The following is a 24450-nucleotide window of genomic DNA, read 5'->3' as shown; positions in this document are numbered from 1 at the left end:
ATATGAACTAACTAAGTTCGTATGACATTATTTTTAATTAGTCAATTTAATTAAAAGTACAAACCTTGCAAATAAATATTAACCTTCGATTTATGTATATTACTATAAATATTATGTATATATATTACTATAAATATTATGTAGAGGTTAAATCTCTATCATCTACCTAATAGTTATTAATAATTAAATAAACATTTTAGAAATATTATTTCAAATAAACACGTCTATCAACATAATTAAATTGTTACTTAGTTTTTATTCTAATTCTCAAAAACAAAAATTATTAATTTCTCTTTTATAAATATTTTTTTTTTAATCTAATAATCTCTAATCTTAATATTTTATTATTTATTTAATTTTATTTTTTTAAACATAAACCAAATATCAAATATTATTTTATATTTTATAAATAATTTTTTTTAGTCTAATAATCTCTAATATTAATATTTTATTATTTATTTAATTTCATTTTTTTAAACATAAATCAAATATCAACTATTATTTTATATTTTATTAAAATATATATTATTTATTTAAGTTAAGTTTTTTTAAACATAAACTAAATTTATATTTTATCAAAAAAAATAATAATTAAATACCAAGTTTTAAACATTAACGCATAACATAAAAGTAAAAAATTTGAAATTTATTAAAAGAAATGTGTCATGCCAATAAAGACACCGTTAAGACAGGCGGATATAAGACAATGATAAATGAATGCATAATTTAGAAGTAAAAGAAGTCCAATGCACACTCTTGTGTTACATCATGGTCAATTGAAATTCTAACGGTTAAGCCATAAACATTGATAAATTAATGCATAATTTAGAAGTAAAAAGAAATGGAAACCAAAAGCTTTTGGTTCATTATTAAATTATTAAAACAGAAGTCCAATGCACACTCTTGTGTTAACATCATAGTAACTCTAACGATTAAGCCATTCACAATAACCCATGGTCAGTAAGCGATCTGCCAATACTTCATCCCATATTTGCATCGCATGCAGCTTGAGATCTCGACTTGTTGTAACTGCTCTGTATAGTTGGCGATGCTCCTAGGTGATCAGTTCTCAGGGAGTAACAATTTCCGCTTCCTCTGAAAATAACAAAAAGAAGTCTATAGACAACCTGTTCCTTTTGGATTCGCCATGAACCACTGGTGCTCTGGGCTGCAGTATTTGCCATTACTTCAAATGTGCCATTCAATTTTACATTAACTATTGTTTAAATATTCTTCTACAACCTAATTCTAATTAATATTTAAATCAATATTTGTTTGAATACCCCTACAACCCTATTCTAATAGCCTGGAAAACAAAAAAATAGTTTAGTTTCTCACCTGTAAAGAGTGACCTAATGATCCAGGAATGGGCTCGGTATCAACTCACTCTCCTTCCTTTGTTTGGATCTGGAGGCCACCCACATCATCTTGTTATATCTTGGACATGTATTTCTGGATCGTCTCTCTGCAAGACATGATAAAAACTATCAAACACTTATTCTGGATATGGCTGACTTCATATGTACAGGTTTTAATTTTTCATAACAGAGAACAATTAAACATGCGGAGATTTCTGGCCAAACTTGGAAGATGATGTGTGCCGACTCGCGATTGATAATATGGAAGAAGCCCAATTCGCTGCAAGCGTCTCTCAGTTTCTTAAAGCTCCATCTATTCATCGTTGCTTCTTCCATATCGCTGCATAGAGTTGCAGGCCTCAGCTTTGAAGGAAGGATACCCGCAAGAATTGAAAAACTGCCCACCGAAAATAAATGATTTGAATTCATCTAGTTGGGAGTTAGGGAGTGGAAAGGGATCTAGAAGGATACCCAGAAGAATTAAAAAATTGCCGCTGAAAATGGATGATTTGAATTCATTTTGGGGGGAGTTAGGAATTGGAAAGAGACCGGGAGTAGTGATCAAATTTGAAGGGCAGGTCTTAATTTCATTTAGAAGGGCACATATTCAGGTCGCACTTCTATAATGAAAAGCATAAAAAAAAAGAGCAATTCAATTGACAACAGTAAATTATTTTCAAATTTCTTTTTATTTTTTCACAGGAAAATGGTGGAACAACAACCCCATGGATGTTGTATATAAGACAGGTCTGATATGAGCCACAGGAAAATGGTGGAACAACAACCCCATGGATGTTGTATATAAGGCAGGTCTGATATGAGCCACAACTAATATATCGAATGCATTTACCATTAATGGATAAAAAGGAGACCTATATTCCTGCTCCAGTTTAGATAAGGATTAATTTTGTAGGAAATTTTTGTGACCAAAATGTTCAAGCCAATATACAAGTAGCTCAATCAAATTTAAGTTTATTGCATGAACGAAAAAATTTAGTAAAATTCTAAACAGGTTTAGGATTCAACAAACGAATGTACAAATGTGTATATGTTTTTAGTATCTCCTTTTTTAATATGAAAACATACCAGGAATTGGGAATCCGCAAACAAATCAAATCCCATATGTTAGGAAGCTTGTTGAATGCGCTCCTCTCCAAGCATAAATCGTGCTTAAACCTTGCTTGAAAGTCGTTTGCTGAATGATGAATCTATGCTCCTCTCCAACTTAAATCGTCATCAAACCTTGCTTTAGGCAACCTTCAAGCACAACCCAGTGAAATTATAGACCTAATACATGGCCCATATTGACATCTAGTCGCTCTCAATTGAAACTACCAAATGTAATGGTATCAAGGGGTAGTTGTGACATAATAATTAATAAGAACTTCTATCATATGCACAATTAAAAAAAACAACTCGAAAAGAAACTGTTGTTTTTGAAATGGGAACAACTGCCAAATGTAATGGTATCAAAAGGTAAGTGTGACATAATAATTAACTAGCATTTGCATCAGATGTTGCAAAGGAAACGCCGTAAGGCATAAATTGAAGAACACAAATACAACACAAGATTACTTTGATAAATAATAAAAATATATTGACCACTCAAATCAATGCCCCATTAACTGGAACCACTTAGTAGACATATCTATCAACATTAGGATTATACACAATGATCAAGAAATTTCCCATATACAAACAACACCTTCCACAACAACCTTTTGTCACGTCCACATTTTAAAAAATGCCTTGGAACATGATTGGAATCTCCCATATTGTCTTTTTCATTATGCAGATAAATCTTCCCTATTGCTATTTTCATCATGAATATTGTTAGTTCATTGTTGTAAAGTGTTAGTGTGTTAAAATATACAAACAGCACGTTCCACAACAACTTTTTGTCACATCCACATTTTAAAAAATGCCTTGGAACGTGATTGGAATCTCCCATATTGCCTTTTTCATTACGCAGAAAATCCTTCGATCAAGTCTTGTGTAATGTGCAAGACTAATCTTTGTGGGGAAGTCACCGTTGTACACTATGATCCTTTAGAGCCTTTCAGGATTTTAGACTCTCTTTCAAAATGTTGGTATTTATATCGGGGCCTACCTTCTAAAGAGTGGTTGTTACCGACGGAGTCACAGATGAGGCTTTATTTAATGAGCAAGGAATATTTTCCCTCGTACTCCAACTTTAGAGTACAAGACACTAAAAAAATTATGCAGCTGAAAGTGATCCATCTTCAAGATATTTTTCCTGTCAGTTACGAACAAAATGTTTAAAACCTCAGTTCTGCGAAGAACTCTGTTAAGCTGGAATGTAAGAGTTTGCCTTGTATTTGACAAGAGCTTGAGAAAAACTTCGCAGAGGAAATCGTTCAATAGGAGGGTTTCCTTTTCCCTTTTTCAGTTATATCTGTGATCATGAGTTTCCATTAACCCACAAGTTTCTTCAGATCAAGGTCTGATCCGTGAGTATTGAAAACTGTTTTCAGCACAAATTCACCTTAACATAAGCAGGTTTCAGTCTTTTAACATACATCTCATAAGTCCTGACTAATGAGACAACCGACTAGGCTAAACTGCTGAAACCTATGTGATTCCATTCTAACTAACTTGAATGCATGCTGAGACGAATTGATTCAAGGTAAAATATTTGCAAAAACAATAGTTCCCAGAAGAAAAGGTTTCAAACATGTTGAAGAAAATAAATATGAAGAGATCGAAAAAACATAACTAATTCATATTGAAACGCCTGTTTGCTTAAAGTATTGCTTGCAAAGAAAAACCGAAGATGATTCGTCCTTTTAACTAAAAAGGAAAAATTCCTCCGTTTGCTCATACAATGCAAATGTACCTATACTGTTTGTTGAGAAATTGCTGCCATCCATGCTCTAAATGCCTTTAAAGAAGAAAGTCTTGGGGAGCAAATAAACAATAGCAGGGATATATGCCTTCAAGATTAAAATTGATGAACAGGAAGATTGCACCGAGAGTCTTATTCTTTTTGGTGAAACACATCAGAGTGAATCTATTCCATTCACTCAAGTCGACTGGAGGAGGCCATGCCCTTGGTTCGATTCTCACAACAGAGGAATCCACTTTAGGGCATGGCGTAAAATGCCTCTTGCTCACATCCATAAGGAGCTTGGTACTGGCCAGAAGATCCACATTGACAGCCAGGCAATTGAAAAGGGAATCACCAGGCTTTGCCACGAGGCGGTGGCCAAATTCCTTCTGAAGCATGAGGGTGGCACTTCGAAACTTGGGCATGGTGGAAAAAAGCTTGAAGATGAGCGGAGATGATATCTGGTAAGGTATATTGGCTACACATATGTCAAAAGTTGGCAAGTCTGTTCTACCAACTGTCCATCACAGAAAAGAAAAAAGAGATAGTCATATTAGAGAAGAGCAACTTTGATTTATCGTAATCCCAAAAATTAATAAGGTATCACCAAAGACAGCAATCACAAGGAACAAAAAAGGAATTGCAAGAGACAATTACGAAGACATCACAAGGGAACCTGCAAAGCACATAGGTTAGGCTAACCTTGCAGTAAACAGAGTCTCTTTCCAGTGCATTTTCCTTGTAAATCTGGCAGAAATTTTGCCAGAATCTTGGAATTACAGGTTTGAATTGCATAAATTTAATACTGAGGTGCCCAATTGGACATAAGGGGGTAGGGAATCCATTTGCAACATCAAATTAGCAAAAAGAAGAAGTGTTTTATTGCCAAAATTGGCATTTTTCATTGCCAGACAGAAAGTGCAGTACGTTACAAGATTATGGCTTCCCAAAGCACACAGGTACTTCTAAGCATCATTAGATTGGAGAAAGGTAGTAACTGAAGAAAAGAAGGTTGTTATCACATAAGCATGAGGACTTCACCCCATAGCCAGTTTTCATCGCATAGGCATGAGAAATTCACCCTAAACCCAGTTTTCAGATTGGCAAAGATTTGAAAAAGTTTTAATGTATGTGGTATTTCACAAATAAACCTTATTCATTATTGTTGTCAATGTAGGATTTTTTTTTGGTTGATGTTTCCAGTTTACAAATGCAGCAAGGGCACCCTTCTCCATTATGGGATTATCACGATGAACTGAAGTCAGGTCATGCAGAAAGCATGCCCATTTCCATTATGTGAATATCACAACGAACTATAGCAAGCTGACAACATATATTCGAAAACATATGTCTCAGTGATTGTGGCAGAAGACCTACACCTTGCCCCATCCACATGGAGCCGGAGCCTGAGCCGCTGCTTACACAGGTGCATAGAAGCAACAGCTCATGAAGGGAAAACATGTCTCTGAGGATTTGAAACTTGGGGTGGGCATGAAGAGTCACAATCCATGTGGAATTGACATATTGTTAATGAGGTAAATAAGGTGAATGAATGTAAAAACAAGATGCAAAAGAAATTGGAACTCACCTCCAATCTCTGAGCCATTTCGGTCCCCTTTATGCGTTTGTGAACTACTTCGATCGTCCGGGGATCGATCTCGACTGCGATGACTCTGTGGGCGGCCTGCAGCAACTCTAGGGTTAGATTTCCAATACCCGGGCCGATTTCCAGGACGGTATCGCTTTCTCTCATGTCCGCTTTCTCAACGATGGATTTGAGAACACCGGGATTTGTGAGAATGTGGGATTTGTGAGAATGTGCTGCCTGCTCAGTACAGCCTTGGGATCAATCAACTCCACCCACGGACAGTACAAGAAAAGCCCGCCAACAGGGTTAGTGGGACGCATGTAGCACTAGAGATCCCGGTTCAGCTGCCCTGATGAAACTATTGGATCCGCCAAATGAAACGCCCAAACCGTTTGGGCAACCCTTTTGAATCAACGATCAACGGCTGAAATTGTTGCAATCGTCTAACATATAATTGTGTGGCTTACACGATGACAGGTAAGCAGAGAGGGGAGTTGATTTCAGAGGGAAACGCCTTACGGCGTAATAAGAACTTGCATCATATGCACAATTAGAAAAAACAACTCAAAAGGAAACTGTTGTTTTTCAAATGGGAGTTTCTAAATGGGACTTAAGTTTTAACATGAAAAGAAATTTACAAATTCAACATTCCTAAAATTCTAATTTTTTCATTCCTAAAATTCTAATTTCAGGAAAAATGAAATTTAAAAAAAAATTGACAATTTGACAGCACTTCTTAAAAAATTTTAAGATATTATTCCAATTTTTTTTTAAATGACAAAAATCAATTTTTAAATTTTTTTTGACTGGTAAAATTTTCTTCTTACTTCTCTGACTTGCCAGAAACCCTTTGAAGGGCTCTGACATGTTCAATTTTGATCCCTGACCGGGAGTCCTGGACCTGTCACCTATAACATTAACTTGACAATTAATTCCACGTACGCCCGCACTTAACCAACTCCCCGAAAAATTTCTAAGACTTTTCGCCACGACATTGGATAGATTATTAACGGAGACCGTGAGGGAGATGGAGGGGCCCATTTTGCCACGTAGAGGCGGTCGATCTAGCTACAATCGAGATAAGCTCGGCGCCTTTGGGATGGCAGATGTTAATGTTCTCAAAGCACAAGGTAGAAACTCTACGAGTACCAGGTCGAGTTTAGTGGATGAGGAATCCCCCACGTTCCGATAATTTAGCAGGAGATACAGGTACTCTAGCTGAGAGTTTACAGGATTTGGACGCGCTATCTTCTCCCCACTGGAATCTTCCTCTCTTCTTCGCTTCAGACTTTTCAACAGATTTTGGTGTAGAAAAGTTGGACAGGAGAGCGGCCATGGAGATGAATGAGTTTGACGATATCATGTGTTCTGGCGAAAGTTATATGCAACGCGTTAACAGTGTCACAGTCGCTGTTCATGAAGGAAAGGAAGGATTCTATGAAAATACACAACAGGTGAATTGGATTCATGAACTGGATTATTTGCATGATCTGGATTCATCAAGTCGATTATTTGCATATCTGGATTCATGAAATCAAGTGCGCAGTCGCCAAGCTTGTTACTGTTGGAATCCGTAAAGGAAGTGTAAGAACAGTATACAATCACGGTCGATACGGATGACCGTAGACAGGTTCCATGGGAGACGTGATCGATCATAATTGTCAATATGCGTAATCCTGAAAAATTCAACTTCAACTATCTTGAAGTTTGCATAAATTGTATCCTGTAGTATATACATTATTCTGCACCATGAAAGTGTACCCTGTAGTATATACAGTATTCTGCACCATGAAAGTAAAATATGAATGAATAAGCTTTTGACCAATTAATCGTAACGTCTAAAAAAATGCACGCATAGTGAAAGAATATAAATGCGGAAATGGAAGTACATGAACGCAAAATAATTGAACAGATATAGAATGTGGAGTGTGATGTATTACCCAAAATCCAGTAAATTGAAGTTTGGAAACGAAAGCAATGGTGATCTAGTCTCTGAAGTAATAATATGCTTAACGAAAATTCGGCAATGTGAATGATGTGTTTATATATATATTGAGAGAGTTTGAATAATAAGTTGTACATTTATGAGATTCGCGGACATGTTATAATTAGGATGGGTAAAAAAATATATAATAATAATAATAGTATGGTGTGAAAAAAAAAAAAAAGTATATATATATATATATAATAATAATAATAATAATAATAAATTTAAGATGGTATAATTAGGACTGTGGCAGAATAGGAATATTTAAAATAATAATATACTTATTCGAAATTTGGCAATGTGAATGATTAGTTTTTATATATATAGTTCGAATAATAGCTTGAATTATTCGGGAAGATGGTGTGAGAGTGGAATAATTTATATAATAATGTTTTTTTAAGTATGTATATGATTTTTATTTTTTGTTTTTGTAAATAAGATTTAAATAAATGTTTGTAAATATTTTTATAGAAATAAATTACGATATTGTTTTAAGTTTTTAGATAGAATTTGGTGATATAATTATGAGATTGTAATTTTCTATTATTCAAAATGTCATTATAATTATTAATTTAATATTTTGAAAAAAAATTCAAATATGTAAATTATACACACTACATAATTCAAATTTTTTTGTTTTAATTTATTTTTATGAAATTTTAAACTAAATTAGTTAAAAAATATACCAAAAAAACTCTAAAAAGTAAAAAGTAAAAGTAAACAGCCTCCCATATTATACTTCATAATTCACAGTTATTTTATTATATATCTTTCATATTCGCTTGAATTGAACATGAATACGAGAATAATATAAATTACAAGTTGAGGTGTTAAAAATACTTTTCTTTATTTTTTTTTCTTCGTAAATACTAATTCTATTAAAAAAGGAAAAAAGATATGTACAGTGAGGTCAAGACCTCAGAGGAGGCCGAGGCCATTCCTCAACCAGAAACTTAGAGATATTACAGTTCAAGCATTCTGCCAAATTCACAGTACAGACTTCAAAATCTTGTATTTGGGCCCTGACACACTGAAAAATTTTACCAGGACTCATACTGTCATGCCCCCCATTGACCAAAAAAACACAAAAGTACCCAGCATAGTCATAGTTATAACAAAAAACAGAGCACATATTGGCTGTCGCCACACCCTGGAACAAGATCATGAACCAGACATAGACACATAGACTCAGAAACAAAGACACGAAATCAAAATTGCACAGCGCATAGGCAAGAATGCCACCCGTCAGTGAAGAGTCAGCTTTAGTCTGCATGTTGCGGCGAGTCAGGCGTGTCCCTCTCCACCTGGCTGGAAGAGGCTACCCAGGTGACGAAGCCATTGTCATCATGTCCTTCTGCGCCGCCTTCAGGAGTGGTCACCAGATTAAGAATGCAGCCTGCACGCTGAGACGGCCCACAGGCCAAAATTTCGCTCTGAGTCGGATCGACGGGCTGCTGAGGCACTTCAGAAACAGGGGTGTCCTCCTGCATATTGTCCGCATTGAATGCCACCCCTGCCATATCCCCTTGCAGAACACTGTCTTCCTGAGAGTGGGAGGAAGTGGTTGGAGCCGAGCTGACATGATTATTCTCCTCCTCCGCGAGAATAATGGTGATGCTTGCCGTCAATACAGGCCTGTTGAGCCTGCTGTGAAAAGTAAACCTGGAGGTCTGGAAGGAATTATGTGGGAGAGACCCATCTTGACCCAGGGGCGGAGAAGAAGGGGAGGCTGAGGCGATGGGAATGACATTCTGTGGAGCAGGACGAGAGGGACGACCTCTGTTTCCGGTGTTGCTACCTCTGCGCGGGATACCTCGGCGGCGAGGCATGCTCAGGAGAACAGATAGACTGAGAGAGGGATTGAGGCGAAGCAAGCAGATTAGAGTTTGAGCGCAGAGGAGCCCAATGAGTTTCCAAGCCCAGGCGAGCTTCCAAATTCGATAGACCAGGCAGGAGTGCGGGAGAAGTTCTGCGCCACGATAAATAGAACCAGTAACTAAGGCATGAACAATAAACGGATCCATACATATGAACTGACCTGTTTGCACATGAACCAGGCGCGCATTAATGCTTGACTGCAAGACCATCATTCCAAACTGTGCCGAATTAATTTCGCTTGCCCTTGAACCAATTTGCCAGCCCGAGGCGCATGTCTTGAGGGCCGTCCGCCAGCCATCTACCAGGCCAGCTGCCTGCATTGTGCGGCTTCCCATTAATGACTTTGAATGCCACCCGCATCCGGGTGTGTATCCTTCTCCTGAGGTTTATCCTGTATCACAATTTCCTGGAACTTAGAGAGTTGGTCCGCGGAGGCTATACTGGAGATTGTTCCTTCAAAGTATCCTACCCCAGTTTCCACTCCGAGATTGGCAAGAAAGTCAGCAAGCTTGTTTCCTTCCCTCCTGGTGTGTCTGAAGGAGATTGCTTGATGCTGAGAAAGCCATCTGTCTATTAGCTCAAGCCTTTGGGCCATCCTCCAACTGTTACTAACTTTGTGAATGGGGGATCCATGCATTAGTTTTGTAATCATTCTAATTATAATTTGCGAATCCCCCTCTATGATGAGCGGAAAAAATCTTCTTTCTTGAGCCAGGGTGAGACCTCTCCATAATCCCTCCAATTCTGCTGAGTTGTTGGTGTCCCAACCTTTTGAGCCCATAAAAATAAGCTGAGGATTGCCATGGTGATCCCTGAAGACTCCCCCATACCCTGCTTTCCCTGGATTTCCTTTTGAGGCCCCATCGAAATTAAGTTGGAACATGTTATTGGGCGGCGGTGTCCATTTACCTGATTCCTTTTCCTGCATGGTGGGATTCTTTTTTATGATTGTCTGCTGATTTATCTGGATCCTCCAATTATCCCACACTGTTTTTTCCTGCGGTGATGAGGGAAGATCTTCTGAGTACCATTCTCTAATTGATAGAGACTCCATGATATTCTGATGAAATTTGGTCCAAATCTGCTCTAAGGGCATAGTTTGATCCTTGAAAACTCTTCTATTTCGCTCTTTCCAGATGTTCCACATCAGTAAGCCAGGTATAAGCTGCCATAGAGTGTTGAGGAGATTGCTTTGATATGGCTTTTGACTCCAGTTGCGAATAGTGGCTTTTAGATCTCCTTGCACTCTGCCTTCTTTTTGGCAGCGGAAGGCAACCTTCTCCCACAGCTTTCGTCCAATTTGACAGGTCTGCATAAGATGTATAGCTGTTTCCTCCTCTTGCATACAGTTGAGACATATAGATGGGCCTGAGAAGCTTCTTTTCCGGAGATTATCCCAAGTTAGAATTTTATTGTGACATAGGAGCCATAAAAAAGTGGATACCTTCGGCCAGATGGAAGAGTGCCAAATTTTGTCCCATAAAGTGTCTTTGATTAGCTGATCTTGGAAAATACTTTTCTTTATCACAATTTGAGTTAAATATTATTTTTGAAGGAATTGATATCGTTAATGGTTATGATAAAATATAATATAATCGATATATTATTATTAAAAAGTTTGTGATGTTGTTTATCGGTTATAAAATAGACGTTAAAGCATGTTACTGGTTTAATTCTCGGCCTAATCAAAATGATATATTTTACATGTTAAAAAATATAATCCTGCTAAACCTAAAAAAAAAAAGGTTATGATGTTAACCAAAAACATAAAAAAATAAAACAATCATTCACTTATTTATGAATCATGTTGCAATCGCATAGGGATTTGCATGTTGGTCTCCTACGGATCTAGAAGAAGGTACAAGTCCTCCATTTATGTCATAGTTAGCATATTCGTTTTGCCTTGTTCCCGGTCAAACACGAACACTGCCACAACCCCAAATCTCTGCAAAAGTCATGCATTCACATTATATGTCTCGTTCTTTACCTTTGAAATTTGACAATACGTCAAGAATACAGGCCGTCACAACTATAAGTCTTTGTGTGCCTTAAAGTCATATGGACCCGAGCAGCTTATTGACCTTTATATATTCTTATTTGTTTCTAAATTAATGATATCTTTATTCATTGTTTACCTTTGAAATTTGACAATACGTCAAGAATACAGGCCGTCACAACTATAAGTCTTTGTGTGCCTTAAAGTCATATGGACCCGAGCAGCTTATTGACCTTTATATATTCTTATTTGTTTCTAAATTAATGATATCTTTATTCATTGTTTTTATTTATTTTTTAAGTGTATTTTATTCCCCATATATATTTATATTTATTAACATTATAAATAAGATGATTTTATATTTATTTTTTTATTTTGATTTACTTATTCTATATATTTAGTCAAACAATTTGTAAATACAAATTTATTATTTGAATTTCTAGTTATTTATTTTAAAAAAACTATTAATTCATATTTCTTTAGTGTTTCTTTTAATTATTTTTGTTATATATATATATATATATATATATATATATATATTTAAAATAAAAATAATGGTATTATTATTATTCTATAAATTTAGGATATTATTTTTGTGTTTCTTTTGGAATTTTTTTATTTTTATTTTTAAATTTCGTATTTTTTTAATTTTTCCATATTTCTTTTATTGATTTTCTTTTTCTTTTTCATTTTATTTTCTAATTCGATTCATAGTGTATATTTTCTAACGTTTTATTTGAATATAATATTATTTACTTATTCTATCAATTCTGATTTAGGTTTTTTTTTTTTTCAGTGGAAAAATCAAAATGTATTATATTAAGGAGATATAATAATCATCATTACAGATGTCTCGGAGGAGACATTGCTAATGTATGAGCATATTGCTGATGCTGGTGAATGGATAGATACAATTAGATGTGCTGTAGGGGCCGCAATCAAAACAGCAAGATACAACGAAACAGTGTGCATATCTGTAATTCAAAAATACATGAAAGCTGTAGATGTATGCCGCAGAAGCAGACCATGGGAAAATAAGATAATATGTAAACGAAACATAGCTGCTTAAAAGGAGCAAAAAGTGCTCTATGCCGTGGGGGGCATAGATCCTGTAATAGATGACAAAATAGAGAGCAGAGGTTTGTGTGAATCCTGGAAGAGACGGTGGTTTCTCCATTTCCAAATATACCAGCATGTAAGGATGAAGAGAGCACACCAAGCAGGGCGCTGAGTGCTCCACCAGAGGAACCCGTCCATAACAGATGCAAAGGATTGGTGAGGAAATCCGAAAATGTGTGAGAGCTCATACCAGATAGAAGAAGCAGCAGCGCATCCAAAGAACATATGATAGTTTGATTCATGTTGAGCAGAACAGAGGAGACACCTGCTCGGACCATACCATCCTTTTTTTTGTAAAACCTCCCAAGTGAGATTTTTGTTGTAGAAGAGAAGCCAGGAAAAGAGAATTGCTTTAAGGGGGCAGGGTGCTTTCCAGAGTTTTGTGGGGAAGATAGAGAGGGGAGGCGGAAGGGAGGATACAAGGAGAGAGTAGATATTCTTGACGGTGAGGGGGAGGGAAGGTTTGTGAAAGGACCAAACAAGCATATCCTTTGTGCCTGTTTGGGAGATAGGGATGCGAGAGAAATTGTTGATAGCAGAGCGCCAGAGAGGAATGAGGGGAGGAGGCAAGGCAAGCTGTAGATCATCTTTCCAGATAGGCTGTTGTGAGGGCCATGATTCAATAAGCTTGTTCCAGGTGAAAAGGCCCTTTGTATGGAAGAAAGCAAGAAGATCAGGAGGGATGAAGGATTCTAGCCTGTGCTGAGTAGGGTCGATGCATATAAGAACATTCTCGCCAGTGACCAAGGACCATCTTAAATTCTGTAAGAAGAAAGATTGAATCTTTCGGAAGTTCAACCAGATTGTAGAGCCTTTCCTGATGCCAATGGAGGAGCGCCTGTGCCAGTATGATAAGTTCCTCCCCTTGAGGTATCTCTGTCTGATGTATGAGCTCCAAGGATTGTTCCCAAAGATGCCTCTGTGTAGTGACTTGTAGAGTAACGCTTTTCCAAAGGCTCTTATGTGAAGCAATCCCCAGCCTCAATTCTGATTTAGTTGTTGCACATATATTGTATTTATTTGTGTTTTGGATTAAGCTATCCATATATGTTCTCATTATGAATCATTGCATATATAATGTATTTTTATTTATTTTATTGATCACTGTATTCATCTATGTCATGATGATGAATCACAGTAAATAGTTCAAAACGGGTGGACTTACTCCAAAATTTCTATATTGTTTTATATAAATCATGAACCATAAAAGGTTGCATTCAATATTAATTATATAATTAAAAATAAGAATATTCTTTTTATCTTTCTATGAATCAGAAAATGAACATTGTCAATATAAGAACTAATTCTCATGAGCTCTACAATGAAATTCACAAAACATCCTGCCACTAAAGTGTTTTTCATCATTGCTAAACTAAGAGGGTTGAAGATGAAAAGAACTTTCTCTTGCATTTTCTCACTCTTTATTCATCTTCCCGACTTGCCAAGTCAACAAAACTATGATATCTACTATCATCATTATTTAATAATATAAATTAAAATAATGATTCATATTTGTAGTCATTATATTTTAAAACTCCATATTTGAATTTAATCAATAAATATATGAAAACTTAACACTTATAATAAACTCTTTTTGTGACCTTTCTATTTACTTTTTATAAACAATGCTATATATATATATATATATATATATATATATATATATATATATATAGATATATAGATATATATATAGAAAATTTCAAAGTATGTATCTATGTTTGCATCAAAGTTTTAGTAAAAATAAAAATAAAAATATTCTATATATAGAGATGTGAAATTTATATAAATATGAATAATATTATTAATAATTAGCATAGATACATCTTAATTCTGAATCTACCAAAATCTTGTAAATCAAATCTTTAGAGGTGAAAACATTTCTTCTAGAAATTTGATGTCTCTAGGCCCTTGGCAGATCCATACTTAACATAGATTTATATATATATATATTTCAATTTCCATAATAAGTAACATAATTTCATATCAACATTATAAAGAGAAATATAGACTTAAAAATTCCAAAAAAAAACTTTTATTTTTACTTTCTATTGTAAAAGAAATGTGTAATTTATTCAATTTTTATTATAGACATGATATGTGACATTTAGAAAATATTAATATTGAAAACAATTTCAATATAAATTATAAATAAAATATTTCAATATACATGTGTAGTATATGTGTATAAAAAGAAACATTCTATCACATGGATATATGTTTTAGGTTCACCAAAAATAGTAGTGAGTTTAACCATCATGTTGAGTATGTGTAATCAACATAGATCCATTTTACCCCTGCATATACCAAGTACCAAGAAGAATGAAATAGTTTATGTACAAACATTTCTTTGCAATCCAAATATTTCATTCCTCTATATCTTAATAGATTTAGGGTTTACATAAATTCATATTAATAATAATAATAACTTTATAACATAATTTATCATATTATAAGAAAAAATAAATAATAAATTAATTATATTTTCTACCTAATTTAAATTGACGTATAATTATAAAACAAAATTAACAAATTATCTACTCACGAGGTAGAATAGAAAGTGACAAGGTGTTTCATTAGGAAAAAATCTAGTCATGCTAAGGGTTGGTGTGGCCCAAGGTGGGTGCGATCCCGGAGTGATTTTGACGAACTACGCCAGGTGAAATCTTTGGATGATTTTCATGGATTAAATACTTGTAGGTCATGTTAAAAATATGCAATTACAGTAAAATTCCACTTTGGACAATTCACTTGATGACGATAATGATTGCATTGAATTTCTCTTTTCGAGAGGACCAAAATTAACCTAAATATTACTCAAATCACATAAGGGAAAGTGTACTTATGAAGAAAAGACCACATGTGCGCATCTAATATGGCTAGCCCTTGTATTTATAGGCTTTCAAGATGGTGGTCCATCTTGAAAGTCTATAAATACAAGTTCCTTATACCACATTTGGACACAACGATGGGACACTCTTCTCTCTTGGTTTTTGGCTTGCACATATTTGAGGCTCGTCCGCCAAGGATTAGGTTCGCCACGAGGTGAAATTGCAGGGTCTAAAGCTTGCATCTCTGATTTAGAGTTTTGGGCCCTAGTCGTAGGCACATAAAAAGAAGGATTTCACTGTAGTCACACACACATAATCTCATCTGTGTGACTGGAGCCTTCTAGTCACACGAAAAACTCTCCATCCATGGGACTGGGGGTTTAGGGTTTCCAGAGTCTAGATTTAACCCCAATCTCTTGTATGCCTGGATTAAGGGAGTGACTGGGAAAGTTATATTCTCTCACATGACACCTCCTCTGTGTGACCAGTTCCTAAAATATGAAATCACAGGCTTCTAAAGATTTCACTCAGTGACCACATGTTTCGGCAAGTGACTACAGACAGTGAAATTTCATTACAGTCTTCAGAGTCAGAGTTTTGAGCATTTACATTGTTGGGTTCATTTCATGGATGTTGTAGTTGTTTTTTGGTTAGTTGCATAGATGAATATATGGATGATTGTACTCTCTTTTTCTTAATTATTTGATGACAATCTAAGAATAAGAACTCGCAAGGGCTTTCCCCATAGTGGGTTTTGCCTTGGTCTCCGACCAATCCTGGTATCCCTATGTGTGAATGATTTTCTTCTAATGTTCCTTTATGTTCTGCTACATTGATGATGATGATATTGTTCTTTCTATATCGTTGCGTATGATGATGAATAATGATGTAAATCTAAATAATGTTATGATGTTATGGGGTGAACTTAATGTGTTAATGAAGAAATGAAATTATAAAAGCAAAGAACAATATAGCCCTATGAAAAATTAACATGGTATCGGAGTTGGGCTGAAGAAAAGTCATGGAGATAACCCCCATGGAGACACCTTAATGGAAGCAAGAGAAGATGGAGAAGACCTAAAAGAATTTTGGGGTTTGAAGATAACCTTAGGAAATTTGTTTGTTAGAGTTTGATTGGATATTATGAGTGAAGAAGAAAACTTCTTGAAAACAGAAATATGTGTGTAAAATATCTTATTAAAAATGAATAGACAGGTGATGATGGTTACAATGGGGTTTCCTGGATTATATACTGCCATGGGCACCCTTTGGGAAAGGGCATGATCTTATGATCCCGCCCTTTCATCTAATTAAACCTAAAATTAAATAATAACCTAAAATTAACTAATTTTTTACATAACATTGCCTTCCTCTCAAAGGAATGCTTTGTCCTCAAAGCATAAGTAACAACGGATGTTGTTGAAGAATGATTCATTCTCCCATAAGCGTCTTCTTTGGTTAAGTCCTTCCACTTGATCAAATATTCCAAGATGATCAAGGTCTCACACTTTAAAAGGTATTGGATTAATCTCTCAAGTTCCATTTTTTGGTGATGTGGATATCGGTATGGCTTGATGTTGACAGGGTCTAACCCTGCCTTGAATTCTATTGTATTCTCAATTTCCCTATTAGGCGGTATCTTCATAGGTAGGGCTTGAAATACTTTTTCATGCTTCCGCATCAGATCTTGTATCTCTGGTGACTCTTCACTGGTCATATTTGCAGATAACATTTCTAATTGGTGACATTGTACTACATAAGCAAGTGCTCCTTTTCGACTCAGCTTCATCATCTGAGATGATGATACAACTTGATTTTCTGGTGCTTGGAATCAGTGCAGCTTGTACTTTCGACCTCCCCATTTGAATTTTATAAATTGTACATGATGGTTGGTGGCATAAGTACCAAAAGTTCATAGCCATTGAATACCTAAGACTACATCTACTCCTCCTAATGGTACCGTGAAGAATGGAGACTCTAGATTAAAGTCTTGAATCTAGAAATTGACCTTATGGAATTTCCCTACCTTTTCAATCTTCTTACCATTAGCTACCATCACTTTCATGTTTGGTAAGGGAAATGAAAAAATATTGAGTCTCCTTGCCACGGTTGCATCTAAAAAATTGTGTGTGCTACCTGAGTCGATGAGAACCACTACATTGTTCTTTTTTATGTGTCCTTTTAACTTTAAAGTCTGAGGTTGTGATATACCTGTCATAGCTGATAATGACACTTGCGGAATACTTCCATCATCTAATTCTAGTGAGAATTTTGGGGCGTCTTCTTGTCTTCTATGTCATAATCTTCACTGTTTGAATCATTGGTTGCTTCACAATTATATAGGTTATTTGGTTCTTTTCCTTTAGCACATCTATGTTTGGGGTCCCACTTATCACCACAACGTTTATATTTACCCTCTTTTATCCTTTGCATTTCCACATTATATTTTTCATCTTCACGACGATGTGGTGGAACATATCTTGTATTATTTAAGTCCACATATTGGGGTATCCTTCGTCTTGCATAATTTTTTCTGCTTTTGACCAAAATACTGGTTCGGACTTCTTTTCGGTCGTTTTTGCTTTTTGTCTTGCTACTTCTATAGATGTAATGTCATGCATCTCAAGTTATGCTTGTAAATGGGTTTTGAGTCCCGAGATGTATGACTGAATTAGACGAGATTCTGATAACCCAGGTACTCGTGTTACTAAGGTCTCCCATTCTTGAGTGTATTTGTCCACACTTCCTTTTTGTCGTAATTTGATGAGTTTTGAAAAGAACTCTTCTTCCTTTACACCTTGGAATATTTTGAAGAATGCATCTTTAAATTTCCTCCATTTAATGACGTGTGTTGTCTTTTTCCACCACATATACCAGTTATATGCTTCTCCCTCCATTTTCATGGATGCATGCCTGAGCTTTTCGTCATCATCATTGATGTCATATATCTCAAAGTATTCTTCTGCTTTATTTATCCATGCAACATTTTTTTTTCTTTTCCATCGAATCTAGGCATCTCAACTTTTGGCCTTCGCTGGTATGTTGCTGAGCGAAAAAAGGGTGTTGATTGGTAAAGTTATCCCTGAGTTGCTTGTTTGTAAAGGCTGTGTTACTCGCTTCTTGGTGGGGTGTCACTGATTTTTTGGGGATTCAACTTTTTCATGAGTCTGTTGACTTTGTTGAATCTGACGAGATGTGTTATTGATTCTCTTCACCTTCTTTTAGTAGTTGTTCGGGTGTACAATTCGACCTTTTACACAGAATTTTCAGCATTGTTAAGAGCTCTCTGATGCCTGCTTCTGTTTGGACATGGTAATTTTCCATCTTTATTTCTATTCTATTTGTCGTATCGTGAAGATTTTTGATTTCATCAGCTTGCTCCCCAAGCTTGATCTGGAATTCATTTAATCTTTTACTAACTTCATCGTGGTTGCTATTGATCTTATGCTCCGAGTCCAACAATTTTTTTTGGAAATCCGCCATTGTCATTGTCGACATTGAGCAGGTTTGCGAGGGCGTGTATTTACTTGCCAGCTAAAATGTTTTTCCTCTCCTTTTTTTTAATTAACTAAAATAAATTTTATACATATAACTTTTAATTAATTAAATTAACTTATATGTATATATATAATTTTTAATTAATTAAAATAATTTTAATTAATTAAATTAACTTATATATATACATATAACTTTTCATTAATTAAAAAAAATTTAATTAATTTAATTATATATATTATATATAATATATAATATAATTATATATAGGTTGTATATATTATATATAGATTACCGCTATATATATATATATATATATATATATATATATATATATATATATATATATATATATATATATATATATATATAGCGGTAATCTATATATAAATATATATATATATATATTTGAATACATAAATATACTTGATATATATTTGTTGCGGACAGTCACGTCCCCGTAAATGGTCACGGGACACGTCCATAGGGAATATTATGCAGCCCACCGTAGGAGGAGACCACTGATCCGTTCGCCGCCCGCTGTTAAAAAAAAAGACCACGGCTCACACCAGGTCACCGCAGTTACCACGATGGAATTGACTGAGGTTTCAGCGTAACAAAAGAGGTCGATCCGACAGCTTTAACGAATGAATCGATTGGCAAGAACCTGCGGCTCAAAAGATGTTTGGGAAAGGGTGAATTGGCCAACAGGCAGCACAATGGGAAGTACGAAATAAGGGAGACATGTGTACATAGTGGCTGGATGCGAGAAACTAGCACAGGTGGGAGGATTTGACCACTCTGATACCAATAAAGCAGAAAATGTCTTGAAAAAAAAAATATGTGTGTAAAATATCTTATTAAAAATTAATAGATAGATGATGATGTTTACAATGGGGCTTCTTGGCTTATATACCGCCATGGGCACCCTTTGGGAAAGGGCATGATCTTATGATCATGCCCTTTCATCTAATTAAACCTAAAATTAAATAATAACCTAAAATTAAATAATTTTTTACATAACAATGAGGTTAGGGTTTGAGATAAACCTTGGTTTAAGGAAAAGATTTGAGATATGAAACCTTGCATGGTCAATGTGAAGATGCTCAGGCACTTTTGACAGATTTGATGAAGCCCTAGATGGGATAGTCTCTAGTAGGCTTGGTTGTTGATAAAGTTGGTTCAAATATTGAAGCTAACATTATTATATGGATAATGGATAGTGATGGCTCTCGAAGGTTGGTTCAAGAGGGAAAGGATCACCTCTCATTGAAGATAAGTATCTCTTGACTTATGATGCTCCTTTGTATATTTAATTTTGTTTAGATTTTTAGATATGATTATTATTTTGATCACTAATTATACTTATTGCATGTATATTTGAGTATTTGGATGTTTCTAACCTCCTTGATGAGATGTAATAAGAGGATCCTTCTTGAGGATTATTCGAGATGCAGGAAAGAAAAGCTAGAGCTGGAAAGGGTAAGGAGGAACTTGATGAAAAGATGACAAAGTTCTACAAGCTGCATATATCATATGAAAAGGTGCACATGTATCTGAATACTACAAGGTATGCATGATATATTGTTTCAATGTTATATTTAAGTTGTAATGCCATGGTAAGCTCTAAGGTATGATGAGAATGTCTCCTTCTAAAATGGCTCATGCATGCATATGAAAGTGATTTGAATTCATGATTCTTATGATGAAATGGTGCACTTAATGTTGAACAAGTATCTTACTTCTTGATCATGATGAACTTCTTGTTTCCTTAAAATGCTAGCACCTTGATTCTAGTAGATGGTAACTTGGTACTATTGATTTTGTTTCTGAAATGCATGGTAGCCATGATGATAGAAGTATAGTAATGAGGTTGATATTCGTCATCTTTTGTTTTCCATGGTTATGTTTTGATGTGCTTAGTGATTGTGGCATATGATAAAATTGAATGCCCTAACTTATTGGATTGGGTTAGGTGACAAGGAAGTAATGCTTGTGATCATGATTCTTTAAGTCTACTCCTAGTAAATATTTGACACTAAGCCTTGATAAAGTATTGATGTCATGACGTCATGGTGAAGTAGTTGATGCTATCACGTATGACCATGGTGAATATGTGGATATAGTTTGACTTTATGATCTAATAGATCTGTTGATGCATGATAGTATTATAGACAAGTTGCTGGCATGAATGAAGTTGACTGAAGTGGATTCCCATTCAGAGGGAGAATCTCTCCATAAGATCCCTTCTCCTATTATCATTATATACTCTTTACTAATAAATTATGATTTATGGGCATTAATAAGATAAACATCTAACATTATTGATCTGCAACAAAGTTATGATCTAAGGAGAGAGAGTTTTCTCTTACTCTAAGCCTCAATCATGTGGAAGTAGGCTCATAGGTACGATTGTAGCCTCTCATCTGCATGGAAGTGAGGTCAAGGATGTGATTGGATCCTCCCAAAAACTTGCAAATAACGTCTATGGGTGCGATTATGTCTGCTAGACAAAAAAATGAAGCTCTATGCAAGAGATCAGATGCTCACCTGAAGGATTTCAGTCCTACAAATGTGGAGCGGACATCAGAAAGATATGTGAGATGGAGAGTTTCAGTGTTTGCTATAATATGAATATGTACACTGAGTTTGTGTTTGCAGGTGATCGAGATATGCATATAAGTTTGTGCTACAAGAGTTTTACATGATTTAGTTGATTGATATAGATGAGCAGTGTTTTTAGTTTTGACATAATTCTTGATAATGAGTTAGAACATTTGCTTGATGTTGAGATATGTTCTAGACTACAAATCTCTCTATAGCAAATTTTGGATTTTATTTGATGACTAATGATTTGATTTGACGACTGATTATTTGCCTTGATGAGAATGATATATGAACTTCCAATGACTAATATTGATATTCGATAATGGTTTTGTATTGGCCTCCTTGTTCTTAGATCAATGGTTGAAGTATTGATAGTTGCTATTTAGCATGAAGCTATCTCCATGAATGGTTGGAACCTGCATGACTTATCCTTGGTGTATGCATTTTCATATAGTGACTTATATTATGATCATGAAGATGACTTATGAAATTTGGCTTGATATTTCTTAGTGTTTCTTTTAATCATTTTTGTTTTATATATATATATATATATATTTGAAATAAAAATAATGGTATTATTATTAATTTATAAATTTAGGATATTATTTTTGTGTTTTTTTTGGATTTTTTTATTTTTAAATTTCGTATTTTTTTAATTTTTTCATATTTCTTTTATTGATTTTCTTTTTTCATTTTCATCTTATTTTCTAATTTGATTCATAGTGTATTTATTTTCTAACGTTTTATTTTAATATAATATTATTTATTTATTCTATCAATTCTCATTTAACTGTTGCACATATATTGTATTTATTTGTGTTTTGGATCAAGCTATCCATATATGTTCTCATTATGAATCATTGCATATATAATGTATTTTTATTTATTCTATTGATCACTATATCCATCTATGTCATGATGATGAACCACAGTAAGTAGATTGAAACGGGTTGACTGACTCCAAAATTTCTATATTGTTTTATATAAATCATGAATCATAAAAGGTTGCATTCAATATTAATTATATAATTAAAAATAAGAATATTCTTTATATATTTCTATGAATGAGAAAATGAACATTGTCAATATAAGAACTAATTCTCATGAGCTCTACAATGAAATTCACAAAACATCTTGCCACTAAAGTGTTTTTCATCTTTGCTAAACTAATAGGGTTGAAGATGAAAAGTACTTTCTCTTGCATTTTCTCACTCTTTATTCATCTTCCTGACTTACCAAGTCAACAAAACTATGATATCTACTATCATCATAATCCATTTAATAATATAAATTAAAATAATGATTCATATTTGTAGTCATTATATCTTAAAACTCCATATTTGAATTTAATCAATAAATATATGAAAACATAACACTTATAATAAACTCTTTTTGTGACCTTTCTCTTTACTTTTTATAATCAATTATATATATATATATATATATATATATATATATATATATATATATATATATATATATATATATATATATATATAATTTCAAAGTATGTATCTATGTTTGTATCAAAGTTTTAGTAAAAATAAAAATAAAAATATTCTACATATAGAGATGTGAAATTGATATAAATATAAATAATATTATTAAGAAGTAGCATAGATACATCTTAATTTTGAATCTACCAAAATCCTTTAAATCAAATCTTTAGAGGTGAAAACATTTCTTCTAGAAATTTGATGTCTCTATGCCCTTGGCAGATCCATAGTTAACACACACACACACATATATATTTCAATTTCCATAATAATTAACATAATTTCATATCAAAATTATAATGAGAAATATAGACATAAAAATTCCAAAAAAAAAACTTTTATTTTTACTTTCTATTGTAAAAGAAATGTGTAATTTATTCAATTTTTATTATAGACATGATATGTGACATTTAGAAAATATTAATATTGAAAACAATTTCAATATAAATTATAAATAAAATATTTCAATATACATGTGTAGTATATGTGTAGGCCTCCACTTCGACGAATTGTGACGGATTGTGATGGCTCTGCCGTATCTGCTGGCTTCGGCCGTATTGTATTCCGGCTTCGGCCGTATTCTGACTGGCTTAGGCCATAATGTAATCATGAGGGCTGCGGCCATATATGGATTTTCACTCTGAAAAAAAAATATGTGTATAAAAAGAAACATTCTATCACATGGATATATGTTTTACGTTCACCAAAAATAGTAGTCAGTTTAACCATCATGTTGAGTATGTGTAATCAACATAGATCCATGTTACCCCTACATATACCAAGTACCAAGAAGAATGAAATATTTTATGTACAAACATTTCTTTGCATTCCAAATATTTCATACCTCTATATCTTAATAGATTTAGGGTTTACATAATTTCATATTAATAATAATAATAATAACTTTATAACATAATTTATCATATTATAAGAAAAATTAAATAATAAATTAATTAATACTATACTTATAATATAAATAAGTAATAAATTTATATTTTCTACCTAATTTAAATTGATGTATAATTATAAAATAAAATTAACTAATTATCTACTCACGGGGTAGAATAGAAAGTGACAAGGTGTTTCATTAGGAAAAGATCTAGTGATGCTAAGGATTGGTGTGGCCCAGGTTGGGTGTGATCCCCGAGTGATTTTGACGAACTATGCCGGGTGTGTTAGCGTCGGTCTAGTTATCCCTCCATCAGAGATCAAAGCTCTTTTGCATTTCATGATTAGGTGTCCCATCG

At 34.2% G+C, this 24450-nt stretch overlaps 1 protein-coding gene across 1 annotated transcript; it reads right to left on the bottom strand.

The window, feature by feature from the left end:
* Nucleotides 1-3272: 3272 nt before the first annotated feature.
* On the bottom strand, nucleotides 3273-6835 carry LOC149264158 (ribosomal RNA small subunit methyltransferase, mitochondrial-like). Its single transcript, XM_089396304.1, has 4 exons — nucleotides 6635-6835; nucleotides 5791-6031; nucleotides 4336-4723; nucleotides 3273-3348 (listed from the first exon to the last, which is right to left on the bottom strand). The coding sequence occupies exons 1-4, from the start codon at nucleotides 6833-6835 to the stop codon at nucleotides 3273-3275; spliced, it is 906 nt and encodes a 301-aa protein (XP_089252430.1).
* Nucleotides 6836-24450: the final 17615 nt, after the last annotated feature.

This window comes from Pinus tabuliformis, chromosome 6, assembly GCF_031772625.1.
Source record: "Pinus tabuliformis cultivar Carrire ecotype Pingquan chromosome 6, CPIR1, whole genome shotgun sequence".
Taxonomy (NCBI): domain Eukaryota; kingdom Viridiplantae; phylum Streptophyta; class Pinopsida; order Pinales; family Pinaceae; genus Pinus; species Pinus tabuliformis.
Note: the sequence above shows the minus strand (reverse complement) of the source record. Positions and strands in the feature narration are given on the sequence as shown.